The sequence below is a fragment of the Nerophis lumbriciformis genome, linkage group LG01 (assembly GCF_033978685.3).
Source record: "Nerophis lumbriciformis linkage group LG01, RoL_Nlum_v2.1, whole genome shotgun sequence".
In the NCBI taxonomy this organism is placed as follows: Eukaryota; Metazoa; Chordata; class Actinopteri; order Syngnathiformes; family Syngnathidae; genus Nerophis; species Nerophis lumbriciformis.
Genome location: NC_084548.2, coordinates 44,754,292 through 44,776,072, shown reverse-complemented (window position 1 = coordinate 44,776,072; position 21,781 = coordinate 44,754,292). Strand labels below are relative to the sequence as shown.

At 39.6% G+C, this 21,781-nt stretch overlaps 1 protein-coding gene across 1 annotated transcript; it reads left to right on the top strand.

Annotated features, from left to right (window-relative positions):
- Window positions 1–16,465: 16,465 nt before the first annotated feature.
- emilin3a (elastin microfibril interfacer 3a) lies at window positions 16,466–21,555 on the top strand. Its single transcript, XM_061969503.2, has 4 exons — window positions 16,466–16,521; window positions 16,614–16,733; window positions 18,608–19,065; window positions 19,183–21,555. The coding sequence occupies exons 1-4, from the start codon at window positions 16,478–16,480 to the stop codon at window positions 21,105–21,107; spliced, it is 2,547 nt and encodes an 848-aa protein (XP_061825487.2). The 5' UTR covers window positions 16,466–16,477; the 3' UTR covers window positions 21,108–21,555.
- The last annotated feature ends 226 nt before the right edge of the window (window positions 21,556–21,781 follow it).

The following is a 21,781-nucleotide window of genomic DNA, read 5'->3' as shown; positions in this document are numbered from 1 at the left end:
TGGTGTCTGAAATCAAACAGTCAAAATACTATGCTGTAATACTGGATTGCACCCCAGATGTTAGTCATCAAGAACAGATGTCTGTTGTTGTGCGCACTGTAAATATTGACAAAACACCTGAGGTAAAGGAGCACTTCTTGGGGTTTCTTCTAGCTCCTGAATCTACTGGTCAAGGCTTGTCTGAACTAATTATTCAGAGGCTTGAAGAGTTGAACATCCCCTTTGAGAACTGTAGGGGACCATCATATGACAATGGCGCAAACATGAAAGGTGCAAATAAAGGTGTACAGGCAAGGCTTTCAAAAAAAAATCCACGTGCTTTTTATGTGCCTTGTGCACCCCATAGCTTAAATCTAGTGGTTTCCGATGCTGCTAAAGGGTCCCTGGATGCCACTTGCTTTTTTGGACACGTGGAAAAATTATATAAACTCTTCTCAGCTTCCCCTCAAAGGTGGGCAATCTTGAAGAAACATGTGAACATCACACTCATGTCTTGGAGTGAGACACGATGGGAAAGCCGGGTTAAAAGTATTGAACCATTACGCTACCAAGCAGACAAGGTAAGAGAGGCTTTGTTAGAAGTCAGGGAAAAAACTACTGACCCTACACTAAAAGTTGAGACCCACTCGCTTGCTGAAGAAATCGGGTCATTCAGATTTCACATTTGCTGTGTGGTTTGGTATGACATTCTCTCCAAGATTAACATCACAAGCAAACTACTTCAGTCAGCCAACATGCAGTTGGATGTTGCAGTGGGGCTCATTCAGAAAAACAAAGAAAATGTAATCAGTTACAGGGCAACTGGTTTTAAAGATGCACAGATCTCAGCAAAAGAGACATGTGAACAAATGAACACTGAAGTAGTGCTGAAACAGAAGAGGTTGCGAACGACAAAAAGGCACTTTGCCTATGAGATGACTGATGAGCCACAATCTGATGCCATGAAGAGGCTGGAAGTAACCTTTTTTTATGTTGTGGTAGACTGTACCATCCAGTCTTTGGAGGACCGCTTTCAGTCCGTAGGGGAGGTTAGAAGCATTTTTGGAGTGCTTTTCAACTTTAGCCAACTTGATGCACAGGCAAGGAAGGACCAGTGTAAAGTTCTCAGAGACAAACTCACCTTTGGAGAACAGTTTGATATTGATGGGAGTGCACTGGCCACAAAGATGGAGAACCTTCCAGAACTCCCTAGAGCACAGATGACCCCCTTTGAATTGCTCACTTACCTCTCTCAAAATGAGATCTGTTAGTTGTACCCAAATCTTTGGGTAGCTCTGCGGATAGCCTGCACTCTTCCTGTGACTGTTGCATCTGCAGAGCGGAGCTTTTCCAAGCTCAAATTAATAAAAAACTACTTGAGATCTTCCATGGCTCAAGAAAGACTGAGTGGACTGGCAGTGATTAGTATTAATAACAAAGTCGGCCATCAGATATCTTACAGCGATGTCATAAATGACTTTGCCTCCAGAAAAGCCAGGAAGCACAGGTTTTAAGGAGTGAGTGGAGTGGTGTGGGTGGTGAAGAACAGAGGAACAAAACTGTGATGTGATGGTCAAATGTGTGAATTAAGGACCTTAATTTAAGGTAGTTTATTTAGATTTTTTCCCCAAAAATTTTTTGCACATCGTTATGTACATTTACATAGTTTTAATATGTAGTAACTTTATATTTGTTTATAAACCGTTATGTTACCTTGTTTCTGGTAACTCTGTTCATTAATATTATTTAAGTATTTGCTTGATATTTAATTTAATTATGTTGTTTTTTGTACAATTGAATTTGTTCCTTTTTATATATATTTAAGTGATTTTATTGTTGCACTTTATTGTTTTTCTTGCACTACGAATTATTTTTGCACATTGCTGTTTCAGGTTTTTGTTACCAAAAATAATAGTGAATCAGAATCAGCTTTACTGTCCAGTTATGTTTAACACACGTGGAATTTAACTTCAGTAGACTGCGCTCTCTTTGTACAAAGTAAACATTAAATGTGAACAATAACTAAAAATATAAACTAGTAATTAAAGACTAATATGTATAAGACTGATGAGACAAGATGACACTTTTACTGTAAATACAAAGCTTTATCACTTGGACTGTTCAACCCCAGGCCACTCTTGTAGCTGAATGTTTTCTACATTTTAAGATTAGGAACCATATGTGGCACTCTGGACATCATTCGTTCATTCATTGGTATTATTTATGTTCTTAACTGGGCCACCCCCATATCTTTATAAATGACATGCCATTTGTAAAGACATGCCAGGCTGACAATAGGATAATGTAAACAACACTGCCAGAGCCGCAATGAGTTTATAGTAGGTGTATGAATGATCAACAATCAATATTATTGGCAGAAATAGAGGGCCCCAAAATCAAATTTTGCTTAGGGCCCCATGGAGGCTTGGGCCGGCACTGACTCTGTACAAGCAGCGAGCCGGGAGGAGAGAGGTTGTTGGAGCTGGAGCAAGAGCGCGAGCGAGAGCGAGAGACCAACAGACTACTGCTGAAAAGCAATCTGAGAACATTATTGAAAAATAAAAGTCTATTGTAACCATGAAACGGGCTCGCATGACAATACTTGGTGGTCTGGAGGACCCACTGGAAGAGAGCTTTCACAACGGTATATTAGTATAGTATTGCGATACTAATGAATCATTTTTGGTACGATACCGTCTTTGAAACGTACCGGTCCCGCACCACCCCACGCTCGCGTCGAAGTCACGCCGTGACATTGCTGGTTTACGAGCAGACGAGCACGGTCGGCGGCACACAATCACAGAGTACTTACAAGCAAACACAGTGTGTAGACAGAAAAGGGAGAACGGACGCATTTTGGCTTAAAAACTAACGATATAGGTGAAGTTATAATACTGAAACGCCCTCAGGAAGAGAGGTGCTTTAAGACATGGCTAGCTAGCTAGCGGCTAACGTGCATTCGCCGTCGGCAGTGTTTTAGCTACTTCTAAATCACTAATCCTCGCCTCCATGGCGACAAATAAAGTAAGTTTCTTACAAGTATCATCCCTGCAGGATGAGGAATAGCTAAACATGCTTCACTCCACACCATAGCTCACTGGCGCCAAAATGTAAACAAACTGTTGTGTACTAGGCAAAGGGAAGGAGGCGACACCAAGGCAGAACTGCGTTTTTGAAGGTTTATTTAAACCTTTGATGAATGTGTGGGAAGTGTATGCTACCACTAGTGAGTGAATGCAGACTATGTGTGGAATTAACAATGTAGAATTTACCAGAGGGTGTTGTCGGTGCGTGTTGGATGTATCTTTCGTCGAATCCAAAGGGGAAGGCGAAGGGGTAGTCAGCAGGAAGGCAAGCAGTCGGGGGCTGGAGAGAGGCAACGATGTCAGGGTCCAAACAGTGGTCAAGGATCGGGGAAGGCAAGCAACAATCCGGGAGGAGGTCGTGAGGCAAGACACGATCGCGGAAAACACTGTGGAAGACACAAAAGACATCAAAACAGGAACGAGGAAGAGCACAATGAAGGCGAGCAAGGAACGAGGGAGAGGTGCCAGACGTGATGCTTACTCAGGTGAGATTGGCTACGTTCTGGCAAAGGTCTCCTGGCTTCGCTGTCTCTTTATGCCGCTCCCTCTCGTCAAGCCCAGGTGTGATGATGAGTGATTGCCTGCAGCCTTGTCGCTGCCCAGCGTGAGCGGGGGCGTGTCCGAGCGAGCAGCCAGAAGAGGAATTGTGACACTCAGAATTAAGAGAGACACGGGTTCGAATCCGCGCCGTGACAGTACCTCCCCCCTTAGGCGAGGCACCCGACGAGCGCCGGGGAGCATCAGGATTGGCGCGGTAGAAATCCTCTAGAAGTGAGGGATCGGCAAGATAGGAGGCTGGTACCCAAGACCTGTCCTCTGGTCCATAACCCTCCCAGTCGACCAGATACACAAGCCCCCTACCCTGTCGACGGACCCTGAGGATTTCTTTAACCGTCCAAACCTGATCTCCATTTTCCAGGAACCTAGAGGGAGGGGGGGCAGGAACAGGGGGAGACAGAGCGCTCTCCGCTACCGGTTTTATCTGTGAAACATGTACTACCGAGTGTCTCTTAACCGAGGGTGGGAGAGCTAGCTTGACAGATACGGGGTTAATTATAGAGATGATGGGGAATGGACCAACGTAACGGGGTGCTAACTTCTTAGAAGGTACCTGAAGATTAAGGTCCTTGGCCAATAACAAGACTTGCTGGCCCGGCCGATAGGATGGAGCCGGGACGCGATGACGGTTGGCGTTGCGGCACATCTTTGCAGAAGCCTTCCCTAAGGCTGCTCGAGCGGCTCTCCACACCCTCTGACACTTCCTTATGTGGGCCTTAGTAGAGGGCACTGCAATCTCCAATTCTTGCTGGGGAAACAAGGGGGGTTGATAGCCCAAAGAACATTCAAAAGGTGACATACCGGTAGCGGAGCTCCTCAAGGAGTTGTAGGAGTATTCCACCCAAGGAAGGAACTTGCTCCAGGTAGTGGGCTTCTTACTGGCGACGCAGCGGAGCATGGTCTCCACGCTCTGGTTCGCCCTTTCAGCCTGCCCGTTGCTCTGGGGGTGGTATCCCGAAGTGAGACTGACCGAGGCCCCAATCCCCCTACAAAAGGCTCTCCAGACTTGTGAAGAAAACTGGGGGCCCCGATCAGACACAATGTCTACCGGGATAACATGCAATTTGATGACGTGAAGTGTGAGGAGGTCAGCCGTCTCCGAAGCAGAAGGTAGTTTGCCAAGAGGAATGAAATGGGCTGCTTTGGAGAATCGGTCTACAATGGTTAATATGGTAGTGTTACCTCTGGAGGCTGGAAATCCTGTGATGAAATCCAAGGCGATGTGTGACCAAGGGCGGGCAGGGATGGGGAGCGGGTGAAGGAGACCAGCTGGGGGTCTGTGTGATGCCTTGCTGCGGGCACAAGAAGAACATGCTGCGATAAACTCACGCGTGTCTCTGGCCATGGATGGCCACCAGAAGCGTCTACGAAGCAGTGAAAGGGTTCTTTGGAATCCAGGATGGCAGGAAAACAGGCTAGAGTGGCCCCAATCCAGGACTCTGGATCGCAGTTCCTGATGGACAAAGAGCTTGTTGGGTGGTCCACCCCCAGGTCCTGGATTGGAGCGCAGTGCAGTTTTAACAAGTTCCTCCACTTTCCAGGAAACCATCCCCACAATGCGAGAGGGAGGAAGAATGGGGACATCCACTGGGCGCTCAGAAGGTTCCTCCATAAACACTCTGGAGAGAGCGTCCGCCTTAGCGTTCTTGGATCCGGGTCTGAAAGACAGCAAGTAGTCGAAGCGGGAGAAGAATTGTTGCCATCTTGCCTGTCGATTATTCAGCCTCCTGGCAGAGCGAATGTGGAGGAGATTGCTGTGGTCAGTTAGGATCTGGAACTGGTGACGAGCCCCCTCCAACCAGTGTCTCCATTTGGCAAGAGCTTCGTGGACCGCCAACAGTTCTCTGTTCCCAGCGTCGTAGTTCCGCTCTGCCAGGGATAGGCGTCTGGAAAAAAATGCAACTGGGTGAATGAGATTACTGTTGTGTACTAGGCAAAGGGAAGGAGGCGACACCAAGGCAGAACTGCGTTTTTGAAGGTTTATTTAAACCTTTGATGAATGTGTGGGAAGTGTATGCTACCACTAGTGAGTGAATGCAGACTATGTGTGGAATTAACAATGTAGAATTTACCAGAGGGTGTTGTCGGTGCGTGTTGGATGTATCTTTCGTCGAATCCAAAGGGGAAGGCGAAGGGGTAGTCAGCAGGAAGGCAAGCAGTCGGAGGCTGGAGAGAGGCAACAATGTCAGGGTCCAAACAGTGGTCAAGGATCGGGGAAGGCAAGCAACAATCCGGGAGGAGGTTGTGAGGCAAGACACGATCGCGGAAAACACTGTGGAAGACACAAAAGACATCAAAACAGGAACGAGGAAGAGCACAATGAAGGCGAGCAAGGAACGAGGGAGAGGTGCCAGACGTGATGCTTACTCAGGTGAGATTGGCTACGTTCTGGCAAAGGTCTCCTGGCTTCGCTGTCTCTTTATGCCGCTCCCTCTCGTCAAGCCCAGGTGTGATGATGAGTGATTGCCTGCAGCCTTGTCGCTGCCCAGCGTGAGCGGGGGTGTGTCCGAGCGAGCAGCCAGAAGAGGAATTGTGACACTCAGAATTAAGAGAGACACGGGTTCGAATCCGCGCCGTGACACAAACGCCATTGGTAGATCGACACCTAACATCCACTGTAATCATATCAAGTACAAGCACGTATCGAGTCGATACTACTATGATTACGTCGATATCTTTTGGCATCACAACATCTTCTTTCCTTTTTTTTAAAATGTGTATTATGTTTATAAACTCAGGAAATATGTCCCTGGACACATGAGGACTTTGAATATGACCAATGTATGATCCTGTAACTATTTGGTATCAGATCGATACCCAAATTTGTGGTATCATCCAAAACTAATGTAAAGTATCAAACAACAGAAAAATAAGTGATTATTACATTTTAACAGAAGTGTAGATGTAACATGTTCAAACAGGAAGTAAGCAGATTATAACAGAAAATGAACAAGTAGATTAATAATTAATTTTCTACCACTTGTCCTTAATAATGTTGACAAAATAATAGAATGATAAATGACACAATATGTTACTGCATATGTCCGCAGACTACTTAGGAGCCTTTGTTTGCTTACTTACTACTAAAATACAAGTTGTCTAGTATGTTCACTATTTTATTTAAGGACTTAACTGCAATAAGAAACATGTTTAATGTACCCTAAAATTTTTTGTTAAAATAAAGCCAATAATGCAATTTTTTTGTGGTCCCCTTTATTTAGAAAAGTACCGAAAAGTACAGAAATAAATTTAGTACCGGTACCGGTACCAAAATATTGTTATCGTTACAACACTAGTGTGGATCATGCTCTACTGCCATCCAACCTAATTTGCTATATCACCCAAGTTAAAAATATATGCACTGACACGCATTGCGGGAACAAACCTCCTTGGGTCAAAAATAAAGTGATTTACAGGCTGGCTCAGAATGTGGGCCATTAGTGTTAGACTTAAATAGGCACAGAGAAAATCATCCCAAGTCACTTTTATATACCGTATTTTTCGGAGTATAAGTCGCACCGGAGTATAAGTCGCACCTGCCGAAAATGCATAATAAAGAAGAAAAAAAACATATATAAGTCGCACTGGAGTATAAGTCGCATTTTTGGGGGAAATGTATTTGATAAAACCCAACACCAAGAATAGACATTTGAAAGGCAATTCAAAATAAATAAAGAATAGTGAACAACAGGCTGAATAAGTGTACGTTTTATGACGCATAAATAACCAACTGAGAACGTGCCTGGTATGTTAACGTAACATATTATGGTAAGAGTCATTCAAATAACTATAACATATAGAACATGCTATACGTTTACCAAACAATCTGTCACTCCTAATCGCTAAATCCCATGAAATCTTATACGTCTAGTCTCTTACGTGAATGAGCTAAATAATATTATTTGATATTTTACGGTAATGTGTTAATAATTTCACACATAAGTCGCTCCTGAGTATAAGTCGCAACCCCGGCCAAACTATGAAAAAAACTGCGACTTATAGTCCGAAAAATACGGTACTCAATTATTTTCTTTAGCATGAACATTTGGTTGATTGTGTGTCCAGCACAAAGTCAGAGAAAAACGGAATCTCTGGATTCTCTCCCTTTTCGAGGTTGACCCAATCCTGTTCACAATGTGGCAGGGTCAACAGCAGCCTTTGTCTGACACAAGAGGTAAGAGAGGCATGTGGGCAAAAAGAGCTGGAAATGTGTGTTGCCATTCAGAGAGGACTCAGGGTGGGGTCATGTAGAATAAAGCGGCACTTGTTTCACCCTACCACAGCATCAGAACGTGGATGCCAAATCAATGCTGTATGTTTTGAATCACACAACGAGGGCTTGTTTACAAATGGAGAAGAAAAGGTGTGCCCTGGGAAAAAAGTAGTACCGGTACATACTAAAAATAGCCCCACACACTCTCTTGCGTATCTACAGAGAAGAGGGTGTTACCATGGTAAAAGGTAGGTCGTGGCACAAACAGGATACAGGAAATTGGCTGTAAGTCATCAGCAAAAAATGACTGCACTTTTAGGTCACATTTGAAGGCAAGAAGGCAAATAGTCTTACTAACAAAGTCTCCATAATATTGCTATAAAAATGATAGAGTATTACAAGGTCAAGGTTTATCTATAAAGCACATTTAGAAAAGTGCTGTACAAGTTAAGTAAAATTACAATGATCAAGCAATAAATTGATTAAAAAGATAAAATAGATAAAAACATTTGACAGGCTTAAAACAAATAAATAGTATAGATCAGGGGTGTCAAACTCGTTTTCAATGAGGGCCACGTCGCAGTTATGGTTGCTCTCAGAGGGCCGCTATTAACAATGAGTAATATATAAATATACATTGATATATAATACATTAACAATATATTTATAATTTGCAGCCCAAGCTGCAAAAAATATATAAAAATTTTACTTTAAAAACTGGCAGCTCAGTCACCAGAATTTTAAAGTAAAAGCAGTGGGTTTTTTACAGCATATAAAAAAATGTAATAAATGGAATGGAATAGTTTTTAGCGGTAAAATTCAAGCAACAGAGCTGCCTTTTTTTTTTTAACCGTAAAATTTTGTTCTCTTTTTTTGTTAGTTTTTTAATGTTTTAGTGTCTTACTGCGTATGGAAAAAAAACAGTACCAAAGTTGATTTTACGGGAAAAAAAAACCTCAGTCGGCGGAATTTAACCGTAAAATCTATTGTCAATTTTACAGTCTATTCAATTGATCATTTGTTTTGAAATCATAGGTCAAGCAGATATTTAAGTACAGTATTTATCTTTATTTTAACAAAACATATTTTTGGAATACATAATATAATATTCAGATTTTGATCATATTTATTTTTTATAGATCATAAAAAGGAAATGAAACTGAATAGAATATTTAAAATAGTATTACAAAAGTCTAACACAGCTTGGTTTTAAAAGCCAATGCACAAACATGTGTTTTAATTAAGACTCCAAAGATGTAGCAGTTTTAATAGGCAAAAGAAGAGAGGTCTATAGTTTCGGGCCTGCAACTGCAAATGCTCTTTCTCCTCTAGTTTTTTTCCTAGTCCTGGAACAATGCAGGAGAGACTGGTCACATGATGTCATATTGCTCTCACAGGAGATGGCAAAGACAGTAATTCTGATAAATATGGGGAAGCCAGCCCATTTAAACATTTAAAACAAGCAATAAAAATCTTAAAATGTATACTAAAAGCATCAGGTAGCCTGTGGAGTGAAGCAAGCACAGGGGTCATGTGATTGTAGCGCTTGTTCCCTGTGAACAAAGAAGCAGCTGCATTTTGGACCAGTTGTAGTATGTGGACTGGTCCATGCCAAAAATAAAGGGAATTGTAATTGTCTAATGAGAGGTGCAGGACACTTTGAAACTGGTTTCTGGAAGAAATGGCTTAATGTAGGCAATAATCTTAGGCTGGAAAAAGCTTGCTTTCATAAATGAGCTGATTTGTTTATCAGATTTTAACAGGATATCAATAAAATTATCAATGTTTTTAACATAAGGGAGCCAATAAGCTGATAGAGGGCCTGCAGCACTATTGCACCAGCGAGGTCCTCTGTATGTCACAATTAATTTTTTTTAATTTTTTTTAATAAACAAAATTGATAGATCGTCCATTTATTACATCTTGGAGACAGTTTTACAGAGCTTTAAATTGATTTGGACGTCATCTGTAAAACAATTAAAAAATAAATACTTTCTAAATATGGACACACAGTACAAGGTATTCAAGACAGAACCTAAAATGTAACCTTGTGAAGACAACCAAGAAGGACTTGTTTGGATGCAAATGGCCCAAGTTTGACAGAAAAGGACCGCTCAGTCAAGAGCGACTAAAACCAATATTGAACAGTGCCTTCAAGTTCTACACTTGTCTCCGGGATGGACACAAGTATTGTAGATGTGGTCCACAGTGTCAAAAGCTGCATGCCATCAAATCTAAAAGCATCAGCATGGCAGAGCAACCAGTCTTCTATTTAAAGCAAGTCATTTCTAAAAGTGTAGTTTCTGTGCTATGACTGTTGGAAACCAGTCTGAATTTTTTCAGGAATATTGCTTGAGTTAAAATTTTATTTCAGTTGGGCATAGACCACATTTTCTAGGGACCTTAGAAAACAGTGGAAGTTTTGAAATAGGCCTCGAGTTTGACAGGACAGAAGGGTCGAGGTTGTGTGTTTTTAGGAAAGGCTGCACAACAACATGTTTAATTGTGCCTGGAACACAACCAGAAAAACAGACATCGATCCTTTTTTAAATTAAAGGCCTAGCGGTGTCAAACACATCTTTAAAGAGTCTTGCCGGAATGTTTTTAACAGGTCAGTCAGTGGATTTTAAGCTTTGAGCTATCTTAGATTACCCAAAAAGCAATACCTCTTTAAAGGGACCTATTATGCAAAGCCAACTTTTCTTACATATTGGTACCCATTTTTGTGTATTTGGGATCTGCATAAGCCTCGAAAATTTGAAATCAGACCATGAAGGTATGGCGGAGATATTTATAAAACAATCTTGCCTTGCTTCATACTTGCGAGCCGTTTGGAATTTGCCCAATTTGTGAGCTTTTTCCCAGATGTGATGTCAGCGAATATGTCCATAAATGGTAAAGGTTTACCCGAAGAGATTTGCACAAGTCGGCCATTGTAGTCCGACACTTTAGTCAATAAGGCAAGACTGGTTGGAACATGCACATGCATCCTCCGCTGTTGCCATTTCTAATACAAAGTTGCTTATAGTTCTAACTTATATCTGTCAGTAAACTCAATATGAAAGCGCTAAAAACTACAACATGGCTGACGCGGAGAAGACCCAGTGCATGTAAGTAAGACCGCCCACAAAAGGGTGCATCCTGAAGAGACAGTCAAAAAGCGGTTTGAAGATGGTCTGTAAAACATAATTTATGCACAATTTTGACCAAATAGTTCCCTTTCAAGGTTTCTCATTGTTCCCATTGGGTTGAGTTTTCTTTTGCCCTGATGTGGGATCAGAGCCGAGGATGTCATTATGGTTTGTGCAGCCCCTTGAGGCATTTGTGATTAAGGGTTTTATAAGTAAACTTTGATTGATTGATTGATTGATAATGTGTGTTTAGATGGAGGTAAACAAAAAATTATAATTTTATTTTGACACAAAATTTGAGTTGTGAATAGCAACATGTTGATGTTTTGACAACAAAGCTAATTCGGTTTGTCTGAATTGAAATACGCTATACAAATTAATGTTACCAAAAGGAGTAGCTCTATGCCATTTTAATTTTGTATGTATGAACTGTATGGTGGTGACCACTGCCTTACACAATACTCCGTAACAGTTAAGAGATGATTTCAAAACAGATGCTAGCTCTCCATTTTTGCCCAAAATTTGGGATTGAGAAGTTTAGAAAAAGCTAAATAGTCACCAGCTTGGAGCCACGTCGCAGTTAAAAATATTAAATCCAAATCCTGAGACATACCGGTAATTTAAAAAAAGAAAACTAAAATGGCAACTTAGATCTCAAACTACCACATTTACAATATGTGGCGCAATGAGATGAAGTGGTGAGGGAACACTGTAAAAGTTAAAGTCTAAACTTAAAAACATTTAATTAGCTTTTTTCTAAAGTCAAACAATTACTCCCCCAAACTTCAAACAGCCATTGTGACTGTTTAAATAGATTTTTGAGATTTAAGTACTTCAAACTGACCACATCAAATTGCTAGTCCGAAACTTTAAATTGGAAAATGTCATTGCTGCATCTTTCAATGTAGAGAGTAGTGAAGTTATTTGACCGCACAAAGACTTGCCTTGTGATGTGAAAGGGGCCTGGCACTCACAAGTGTGAATGTGCACTGAAGTGTTTGCAATTATTTGTTCCAGATTCTGGAGGTTTACTGTTAGGTTGAGGTTCAGACCCAGTCAATGTACTTGTGTCAAGGATTTCAAGATGTTCGGCGGACTTGTAGAGCCAGTCTGTGGGTAATGAAACCTGCATTTGGACATTTGAATGAATGAATGAAATAAGTTGAATGAATAAGTTTATTTCGGTCATATAATCAACCATCAACCATTAACCATTTTGTGTGACCACTTTAACAGTACAGATTATACATATATAACAATCAGACACATTTACACACAAAAAGAAAAGAAAAGAAAAGAAAAAGCATGACCGAAAAAGGAATAGGCTGAAGCCAAAGCTTATATTTGCCTATTCTAAACCTGCACTGAAAATAAGATTACCTGGAACATCAATGTTACAAAAAAAATCTAAATCAATGGGATGAAAGTAATTGTTACAATATTTTATAATTTTCAATTATTTCACCTTTCAATGTTTTCTTAAACCTTAACAAAGAAGTACATGTCTTCAGCTCATCACTGAGCTTGTTCCACCATTTAACTCCTAAAACTGAAATACATTTGTATTTTATATTCCTTCTTGCTTTACCTGTTTCAAAAATCAATATCCCCCGTAAATTATAGTTGTCTCCTCTTAATTGAAATAACCTAAGAATACAAGCTGGAAGGCTGGTGTTCTTTACTCGAAACATAATTTCCATTGTTTTTAAAAACACAAGATCTGAAAATTTTAACACATTAGAACTTATAAATAATGGATTGGTATGTTCATAGTAGCACGCTTTGTGTATTATTCTAATGACCCTTTTTTGGAGTTTAATTATTGGGTCTATGTTTGTTCTATAAACATTTCCCCAAACTTCAACACAATATGTTAAATATGGAAAAATAAAAGAATAATATAACATATGCAGACATTTCTTATTCAGCATGTGTCTTACTTTATAAAGAATAGCAATGGATTTGGATATTTTTCCCTTTATATATTCAATATGCGGTTTCCAACATAATTTATGATCAATTATTATTCCCAAGAATTTAGTTTCATATACTCTATCAATTTCCACTTGATTTGATTTTAATTTTGCTTCACAATTTGTCCTTGCACCACTAAACACCATAAATGTAGTTTTCTTATCATTTAATGATAACTTATTGATATCAAACCATTTTTTTAGCTGAACCACCTCAACCTCTATTACCCTTAACACTTCCTTCAAGTCTTCTCCTGAACAATATACATTTGTATCATCTGCAAACATAATACATTTCAATTTATTAGATACTGAACAAATATCCTTTAAATATAGTATAAATAACTTGGGTCCCAATACCGAGCCTTGTGGAACCCCACAAGTTATTCTTCTTGGCTGTGATTTAGTCTTATTAATTTCCACATATTGAGATCTATTACGTAAATAACTACTTAACCACTGTTGTGAAACACCTCTTATGCCATAGTTTTCCAATTTTTGCAGAAGTAAGGAATGATCGATTGTGTCAAAGGCTTTACATAAATCAATAAATACTCCAACGGTGTGTTGCTTTTTTTCTATTGCTGTAGCTAGGTTTTCTACAAAGTCCATCACTGCTAGGGATGTAAATCGATTACTCCTGAAGCCATACTGCTGATCATTCAGTAGCTCATGTTTGTCAATGAACTTATCAAGTCTATTTACAAATCATTTCTCAAGAATTTTTGCAAATTGAGGTAGGAGAGACACAGGTCTATAATTTGAGACCATATGTTTATCACCATTTTTATAAATCGGAATAACTTCAGCAATTTTCATTTTGTCAAGAAAAGTTCCAGTTGATAAAGATTTATTACATATATAAGTAAACGGCTTCAGGACGCAATCCATCACTTCTTTAACAAGTGACATATCCATGTTGTTACCATCGACAGATTTTTTTGTTTTTAAACTTTCTTACCACTTCTAACACATCACTTTCACAAGCTCCGCCAAGAAACATTGAATTTTTAATGTCAGATACACTCTTTAACTTTTTCTCATCATTCATATTAAAATTAATATTTTTTGCCAAATTTGGGCCAACATTCACAAAATATTTATTGAATCCCTCAGCTATTTCTTCTATATTTTCAATAATTGAGTTGTCATCTTTTACCAGATAAGCTGTAAAATCCTTTTTGCTAGATTTTTTAATCATAGTATTAAGCACATTCCAGGTTTCAATGATATTATTTTTATGTTTATGCAGCAACTGTTCATAATAGTTTTTTTGTTGCAGCCTCGTGATACATGTCAATCTGTTTTTATACTTTTTATATTTGTCCTCATTTTCCTTTGCTCGATGTTTAATACATTCCTTGTAAAGCCTTTTTTTTTTTTACAGGCTTTTACTAAACCACTTGTTATCCATGGTTTCTCCCTCTTTTTAGTATTTTGCTTATATTCTCTCAATGGACAATGACGGTCATAAAGTGTCAGAAATATATCCAGGAATGTATTGTATGCTTCATTAGTATCCTCCACAAAAACATTTTGCCAATCCTAATTTAAAAGATCAGCCTTGAATGCCTTAACTGCTTCTGGTGATTTTATTCCAACAAAGTTATTTATTTGTCTTTTTGTTTGTAAGTTTTGCTCCTTGTTCATTTGGATCACTGTAAAGACAGGCAAGTGATCACTTACATCAGTCACTAAGAGTCCACTTTTTCTATTCCCATCAAATACATTTATAAAAATATTGTCAATCAGTGTTAGGCTGTCCTTTGTTATTCTGCTAGGTTTTACAATTAGTGGAAAGAAACTCAAGCTAAACATAAGATTAACAAAATCAGTGGTTTTTACGTGATCATTAAATTTCATCAAATCAATGTTGAAGTCACCACAAATCAAGATCACCTTATCATTATGTCTTTCGTATAACTCAAACATTTTCTTGTTAAATTGATCAATGCATGATCCTGGAGTTCTATAAATACAACTAATTAATCTGTTTTTGGATCTTTCAACACTGATTTCAATAGTTACACATTCCATCAGATTGTCAATAGCAGTTGTCATGTCAGCAATCAGCCTACATTTGAGAGAGGACATCACAAACAATACAACACCTCCTCCCCTTTTGTTCATCCTGTTTTGCCAAAACATTTCATATCCCTCTAATCCATCCAGTAATTCCTTACTATCACTCAACCAAGTCTCTGAAATTGCTATTATGGTAAACCTTTGCTGTATTTGTTTAAGCTACTCTTTAATTTTGGAAAAGTTACTGTAAAGACTATGTTGAAATGAATCACAGAAAAGCCTTCCATTTTAACATTTGAATTAAAATGTCCTTCAGTATAATACTCACAGTCCACATTAGAGTCCTGATAGAAGTGAATATCTGGGTCAATTATATTTTCTAACTCATAGCATTTATGATCATGAAAGTCAAAAGACTTGAATTTTGTGCAGCTCATTTGTTCTTGGTTGTCCACACTGTTTCTCTGCACACAGTACACAGCCAACAAGGAACATTTCCCCACTATTCCACTTGTTTATCATCATCATCTTTTTCATTTATATTGTTCAAGTTCCTTCAAGTTTCTGACCACCATACCCTTGCTTGTTCTGGTGGACCATTCAATCTGATCATTACTTTACAGTTCCTTGTCCATGTGTCCATTTAGACTTGTGGTAGAAGAAAAAAGCCACAAAGTGCAATGTGTTGTGAAGTGTATGACATGCCATGAGGCTTTACACCTAATCTATATTCATGTGACAAAAAAAACATTTTTTTAAATACTCGGTACATGTGTGCAAGGTAACATTTTAACGGATTTGGCATTTTCACACTTGGTGAAATTATGTACAGCATTTGTTTTTGTGGTTATAATACATATACAACAATAGATGTATCGAACCCCCCTCCTTCCAATTTTAGAGAAGGTGTGCAAGAACATATTTAGAGGTTTCCATGAAAACTTTCTTTTCATCTTGGACTATTACTTACTCTGACAGACAACACTGGGATTTGTACGGTCTGAAGATGCCTCCTTCCCCCCTCTTTGTAATGATGCCAGCACTGAAATACAGCAACATTAACGGTTACTTAACTATTCAACACATATAAGACAAATAAAAACAGTTTGTAAAGTGACAGTTCACTCCTCTTCTTCAGCGGCACCATGGTGTCACATTGAGGAGGGTGTGTGGGAGGAGACATGTAAATAAGGCCTTTTAGGGCCCTATTAGTGGCACTCAAACTCACAGTGCACCATTGTCCCTTTGACGGAGTCCAACACAGTCACTCCCTCAAACAAGGTTAGCACTCTGCTGAATAGCAAAGAGAGAGCTTTTGAATGAGTACATTTTGTTATATTACAGTAAACGGAGGGTTGTTTTCTTTTTTGAAACTGTTTTTGTATTTACTTGAAACAGGTATACTAATAGTTTATAATGGCAGCAAGTCTTTTTGTAGCAATGATGCTCTATTTGTCAATGGGAGAGACAAAACCATACAGACCAATCCATTATAGTGACTACACACCTGGAATGATTCAGCACCACGAGCAGGGAAAACCCACCAGCAGGCACAAGTAAGCTTTGGTTCTCTCATCTGGCAAACTTGCATTGCTTCATGTTAATTCAATAACAATTATATGGCTTGACAAATTCTCCTCTTTGACAGGAATCACTGTGCGTATGTGATTGAAAGAACAGTGTCCTTCACTGTTCAAGACGGTGCAGCCCCATACGTTAAAGCTGAGTACAAGAAGTGTTCCTGGCATAAAAAATGTCCAACTCTTTTGTGAGTGAAGTTACTATCTATTGTCTATTTCTTATATATATGTTAGAACTGTCAAGTGATTAATTGTTTAAATCAGATTAATCACACTCTTGAACTGTGATTAATTATGATTGATAATATTTGGTTGAAGAAATACAATTTGCTTAAGAAAATACCCTAATATTTGGATTCAAATGCAATTATGTTGTCAGAATGTCACACAGAAACTTTATTTCCAAAGTTTTACTGTACTGCAATTCACTAATTTGCTCAAAACTTGGTGATAATGAATATAGTAGGAATTAAATGCGCATTTTGAACATTTCTGCAATAATATAGCAAACGAGGTACAGATGTACAGTATATTAATCCATCCATCCATCCATTTTCTATCGCTTGTCCCTTTTGTGGCGGGGGGTCACTGGAGCCTATCTCAGCTGCATTCGGGCGGAAGGCGGGGTAGACCCTGGACAAGTCGCCATCTCATCACAGCAGTATATTAATAGACAATGTAATGAAGACATCCATACACAACTTTACATAGTGTACCATTTACATCTGCATTTACTCTTCCTTAGTTCAACCAGTTATTTAAACAAATGTAAGCCATTTTTTATTTTGTTGGCGATGTTGGACCGGATGTGATGTGTTGCGCTATTATTGTAAAGCCCGAACTGTGTGTGTGTGTGTGTGTGTGTGTGTGTGTGTGCGTGCGTGCGTGCGTGCGTGCGTGCGTGCGTGCGTGTGTGTGTGTGTGTGCGAGAGAGAGAGAGAAGGTGCCTTGACGAGAAGCCAGTGTGTTGAAGAGAGATGTGATGGTTGTCTAAAGAACGTGCCTCTCGATTCCCTCGTTATGGCCTGTCTTTTTTGCTGGCCTGATTACAAAACATTGGTTACACAAACAAGCTTTTTTTTCCAGATGAAAGCACTGATCTCCCTTTTGTACAAATTACCTTTAGTTTGTACGACGTTAATTGGCGACATAAATGACATCTTGCAGCACTCTGTCTTAACAGGTTTTAATGTCCTATGTGTGGGGGCTGTTCATTTTGATAAGGCGTTGTTAAATGTATCTGTGGTAAATGCAGATAAACTCAGCCAGCATAGTTTGTTGTCCTCTGTTTGCTGTTCATGTAGCATTCATTTTAGCCATCTTCACGTTCATTTTCGTTTTAAGATGCTATTTTAAACTCAATGTGCACCGATGATAAGAATGTTTGTGGCTGCAATACTAACTAATTACCTCAGTTTTATCTAAAGTCCAATCTGAGTTTGTTTTGAATTGATTGATTGATTGAAACTTTTATTAGTAGATTACACAGTACAGTACATATGCCGTACAATTGATCACTAAACGGTAACACCTGAATACGTTTTTCAACTTGTTTAAGTCGGGGTCCACGTTAATCAATTCATGGTAGGGTTGAAGGGCGCAGAACACATCGCTCTAACTATTATCACACTGGCGTGTGACATAATCACTGCCCGTGCAATGCGTGCTGCCTCCCGCCGGTCAAAAATCACACACACTGTGATTAGTCTTCATTCATGGTAACGCAATTATTTTTTTTATTAATCACATGCGTTAATGCATTAACATTGACAGCTCTAATATATATATATATATATACATCAAATATATATATATATATATATATATATATATATATATACACACGTATATATGTATATACACACACACACATATATATATATATATATATATATATATACTTACACGTATATATGTATATACACACACACACACATATATATATATATATATATATATATATATATATATATATATTTATATATATATATATATATATATATATATATATATATATAAAACATGTATTTTTGAATAACTTTGCACACATTGTTCTTCTCAGGTATCGCCTGATCTACAAGCCAATCTATAAGGTGGCACATAAAACTGTCACAGAGCTTGAGTGGCGTTGTTGTCCTGGGTACTCTGGCTACGGCTGCATGGAGGGGCCCCCAGCTTACCAATATCCAATGAAAAGCATGCCCCCATTTAAAGGTCCACCATTCCAATACAAAGGTCCTATGTTCAAGGCTCCACCCATTAACCCTCTTGTCAAAGCCAACCCATGGAATCAACCTAAAGGACCACCTACCAATGGTTATAACTCTTACCCAATGCATCACTTTGGACCACCAAGGTCTTCCAACTACCCAGACACCTCTTTTGAGCCTTATCCAGATGCACCCGAACCAATACTGGACCACAAAGAGGAACACCTTATAGAGCATGAACAAGAACATGAGCTAAAACAGAGACCAGAGGAGAATATTACAACTCCAACTGATGACCAACCAGCTGAAGGTTATTCTTGAATCTAAAACCACTGATTCATTAATTCTCTATGCATTTATGCTGGTTACTATTTTATAATGTGGATGCCACTGTTATAACACACAATATCTTCTTTAATTCTTTTAGGCCAGGCTCTAGACGGTGAGACGGAGGAACGCATATATCGAATGGAGGAAGATGTACGACGTCTAAACCAGGGTTTGGAAACTGTGAGGGGAACTGTGAATGGCCTGGAGGAGAGCCTTCGAGCCTCGCTGAGAGAGGATGCCAACAGGATGCTGTCAGCTCTGCTGTCTGCTGCCCCTAGTACTCTCTCTGCCCCCCGTGTAGATTCTAGCCCCTCCAGAATAGGCTTTGTAGAAATTCCTGGGGGGGATCCTGATGCAGAAGGCCTAGATGGCAGACATGTTATTCCAGATATTACCAATCTAAATGGAAGAATAGAAGAGCTCAGGACAGAGCTACAAGCAAAGACAGCTTTGCTTCAGGAGCTTAAAGCCACAGTATTGACACATGATGGGGTACTGAAAAAGATGTCAATCGGGGTGGTATCAGACTCTGCCCGTTTTGAGGGACAACACCAAAAATCTACAGAGCAGCTGCTGGATGCCAAATTGAGTGCTGCCAAGACAGACATTTTGGATGGGTTTGAAAAGCGCGTGGAGAGTGCAGAGGATCGATGTGAGGAGAAATCAGAAGATGTGTATCGTCAGTGTCAAAAGGAACAAAGTGAGAGGCAGGAAAAAATGGAAGATACCCTTGTAGAAAGTACAATTAATTTGAGTTTAGAGCTCAGAAAGCTCCAAGCACAGGTTCAACATTTAAACACAGAAGAAAACTGCTGTGCTACAGTGAGGGAACTCAGTAAAAGGGTGCATTTAGTAGAAACATCAGTGGGAGGCCTCAATCAGTCCCAGAAGCATCTAAGAGTGGAGTTAGGAGGCCATAAAGACCACATAGAGGGCATGCTGGAGGGGCGTCTAAAATATGTAGAGACTAAGCTCAACGTGACTGGGAAACTTAAAAGTGCAGAGCCTGGAAAGAATAGAAGCATCTCAGACAAGGCTGAAACAGGACAAGGCCTCGAGGCCAGAATGGACGGCAAGTTACAAGAACTGGAGGGACGTCTACTGATGGCTTTGGAGGAACTGGGTAATGCTACTGCCCCTGCACTGCTGGAGGGACATGCTGTTCCAACCCTGGAGACAGAGTTGGAGTCCCTCCGGGGAAGAGTAGAAATGGATGTGGACAGAGTGCAAAAACATCTGAGCAGCCTTGAAATGTTATGCTCTACCTCATGTTCCTTACCTAGAAAATCCACAGCCATCCAAGGGGACTCTGATTTTGTCACAGCAGAGGATCAGAAGGCTGTGGGGTTACTAGAAAGACATGGTGAACATTTGAACAGCCTCAATAGCACATTGCAAAACATCCTGAAGCGTCTAACTGACAAAGATCACCAAGAAAAAGACAAGGGTGAGCTCACAATCCTCCAGTTTACTGTTCACTCAGTCAATAGCACACTGAAAGGCTTTCAGGACTCTCTGGAAACTGTAGGCAACCAGGTGGGGAAAGTAAATAGCTCTTGGCATGAGAGAGAGTCACGCCTGGCCCAACAGATGAAGGGCGTGGTACAACTGGTTGGACATCAGGCTTCAATGCTTGGTGCTGGGGAACGCAAACTCACACGGCTTAAGGGTGAGATGCAAGAGATGAAGAGGCGACTCGCTGAGGAGGTCCAAGGATGTCGGAGCACAGCTATGGGGGTGCAAAAAGAAGTAACTGAGGTTTGCGGACGTGTGGCTAATGTTGAGGACCAATGTAAAGGCCTTAATTATTTAGCAGAAGATCTGGACAAAATCAGGGAAGAGTTCAAAAGACAATCAAATGGGTTTCTCCTGAAATTCAATGGGACCCTCTCGAATCATTCCCATGAGTTGTCTGAGCTCAGAGACAAAATCAAAAACTGTACCACAAAGGTAGAGTCAGCACAACAGAGTTTAGAGGTTGAGTCCGAGTCACAACGGGGGGACACTTTCACTTTAAAGTAGATCTGTTCATAAGGTGTTAAAATATGAGAGAGTGAGTAATCTGCTGGTGCCGTCAAATTCTATTTGTAGCCATTTTTTATTTCCAAAAACAAAGGTTTTATACCTGCACTGACCTACAGTATTTATTACTGCATACTATTTAATACAGCAAACCCTGACTGCACTCTCAGTATTGTGATACACCTTTACTTGACTCATGGCGTTGCTAAGAACTGTTTGTTGTATTGTTGGCTACCATCTTTTTGAGCAACTAGTGACTGTGGTTGACATAAACCACAGCAAAGTGCATGTGTTACTGTGTTTACACAGTCTGTATTGAAATGTTATTTAAAATGTTTACATGTGTCATAATGTTCTAGTTTTGTACCGTTTTATCTTCTTATCTATAAAAATATGTGATGATTTTTTTTTTTACCGGATGTACAACGTCCCTCATTCTTTCTTCATGTTCCCCTGTGTAATTGTACCTTAGGGTTGCTCAACACTAAAATAAATGTATTTTACTGTTGAAGCTTTCTTGTTGAACATATATTTTACAAAAGGTATAGTGCATGACACAACAAATAAATAATTATTAAATAATCTAATTCAGATAAAAAAATAAAAAATCTATGAATCTGCTGCTAAAGGTAGGGTAAGCATTCCACAAGTCGGCGTCAAAGAGAGCTTGATAT

Bases quoted from the DNA above. Each gene is read 5' to 3' on its own strand.
- emilin3a (XM_061969503.2), top strand. From the start codon at position 16,478: ATGATTCAGCACCACGAGCAGGGAAAACCCACCAGCAGGCACAA. The intron at 16,522-16,613 runs GTAAGCTTTGGT...CCTCTTTGACAG, and splicing joins AAACCCACCAGCAGGCACAA to GAATCACTGTGCGTATGTGA. The intron at 16,734-18,607 runs GTGAGTGAAGTT...TGTTCTTCTCAG, and splicing joins AAAAAATGTCCAACTCTTTT to GTATCGCCTGATCTACAAGC.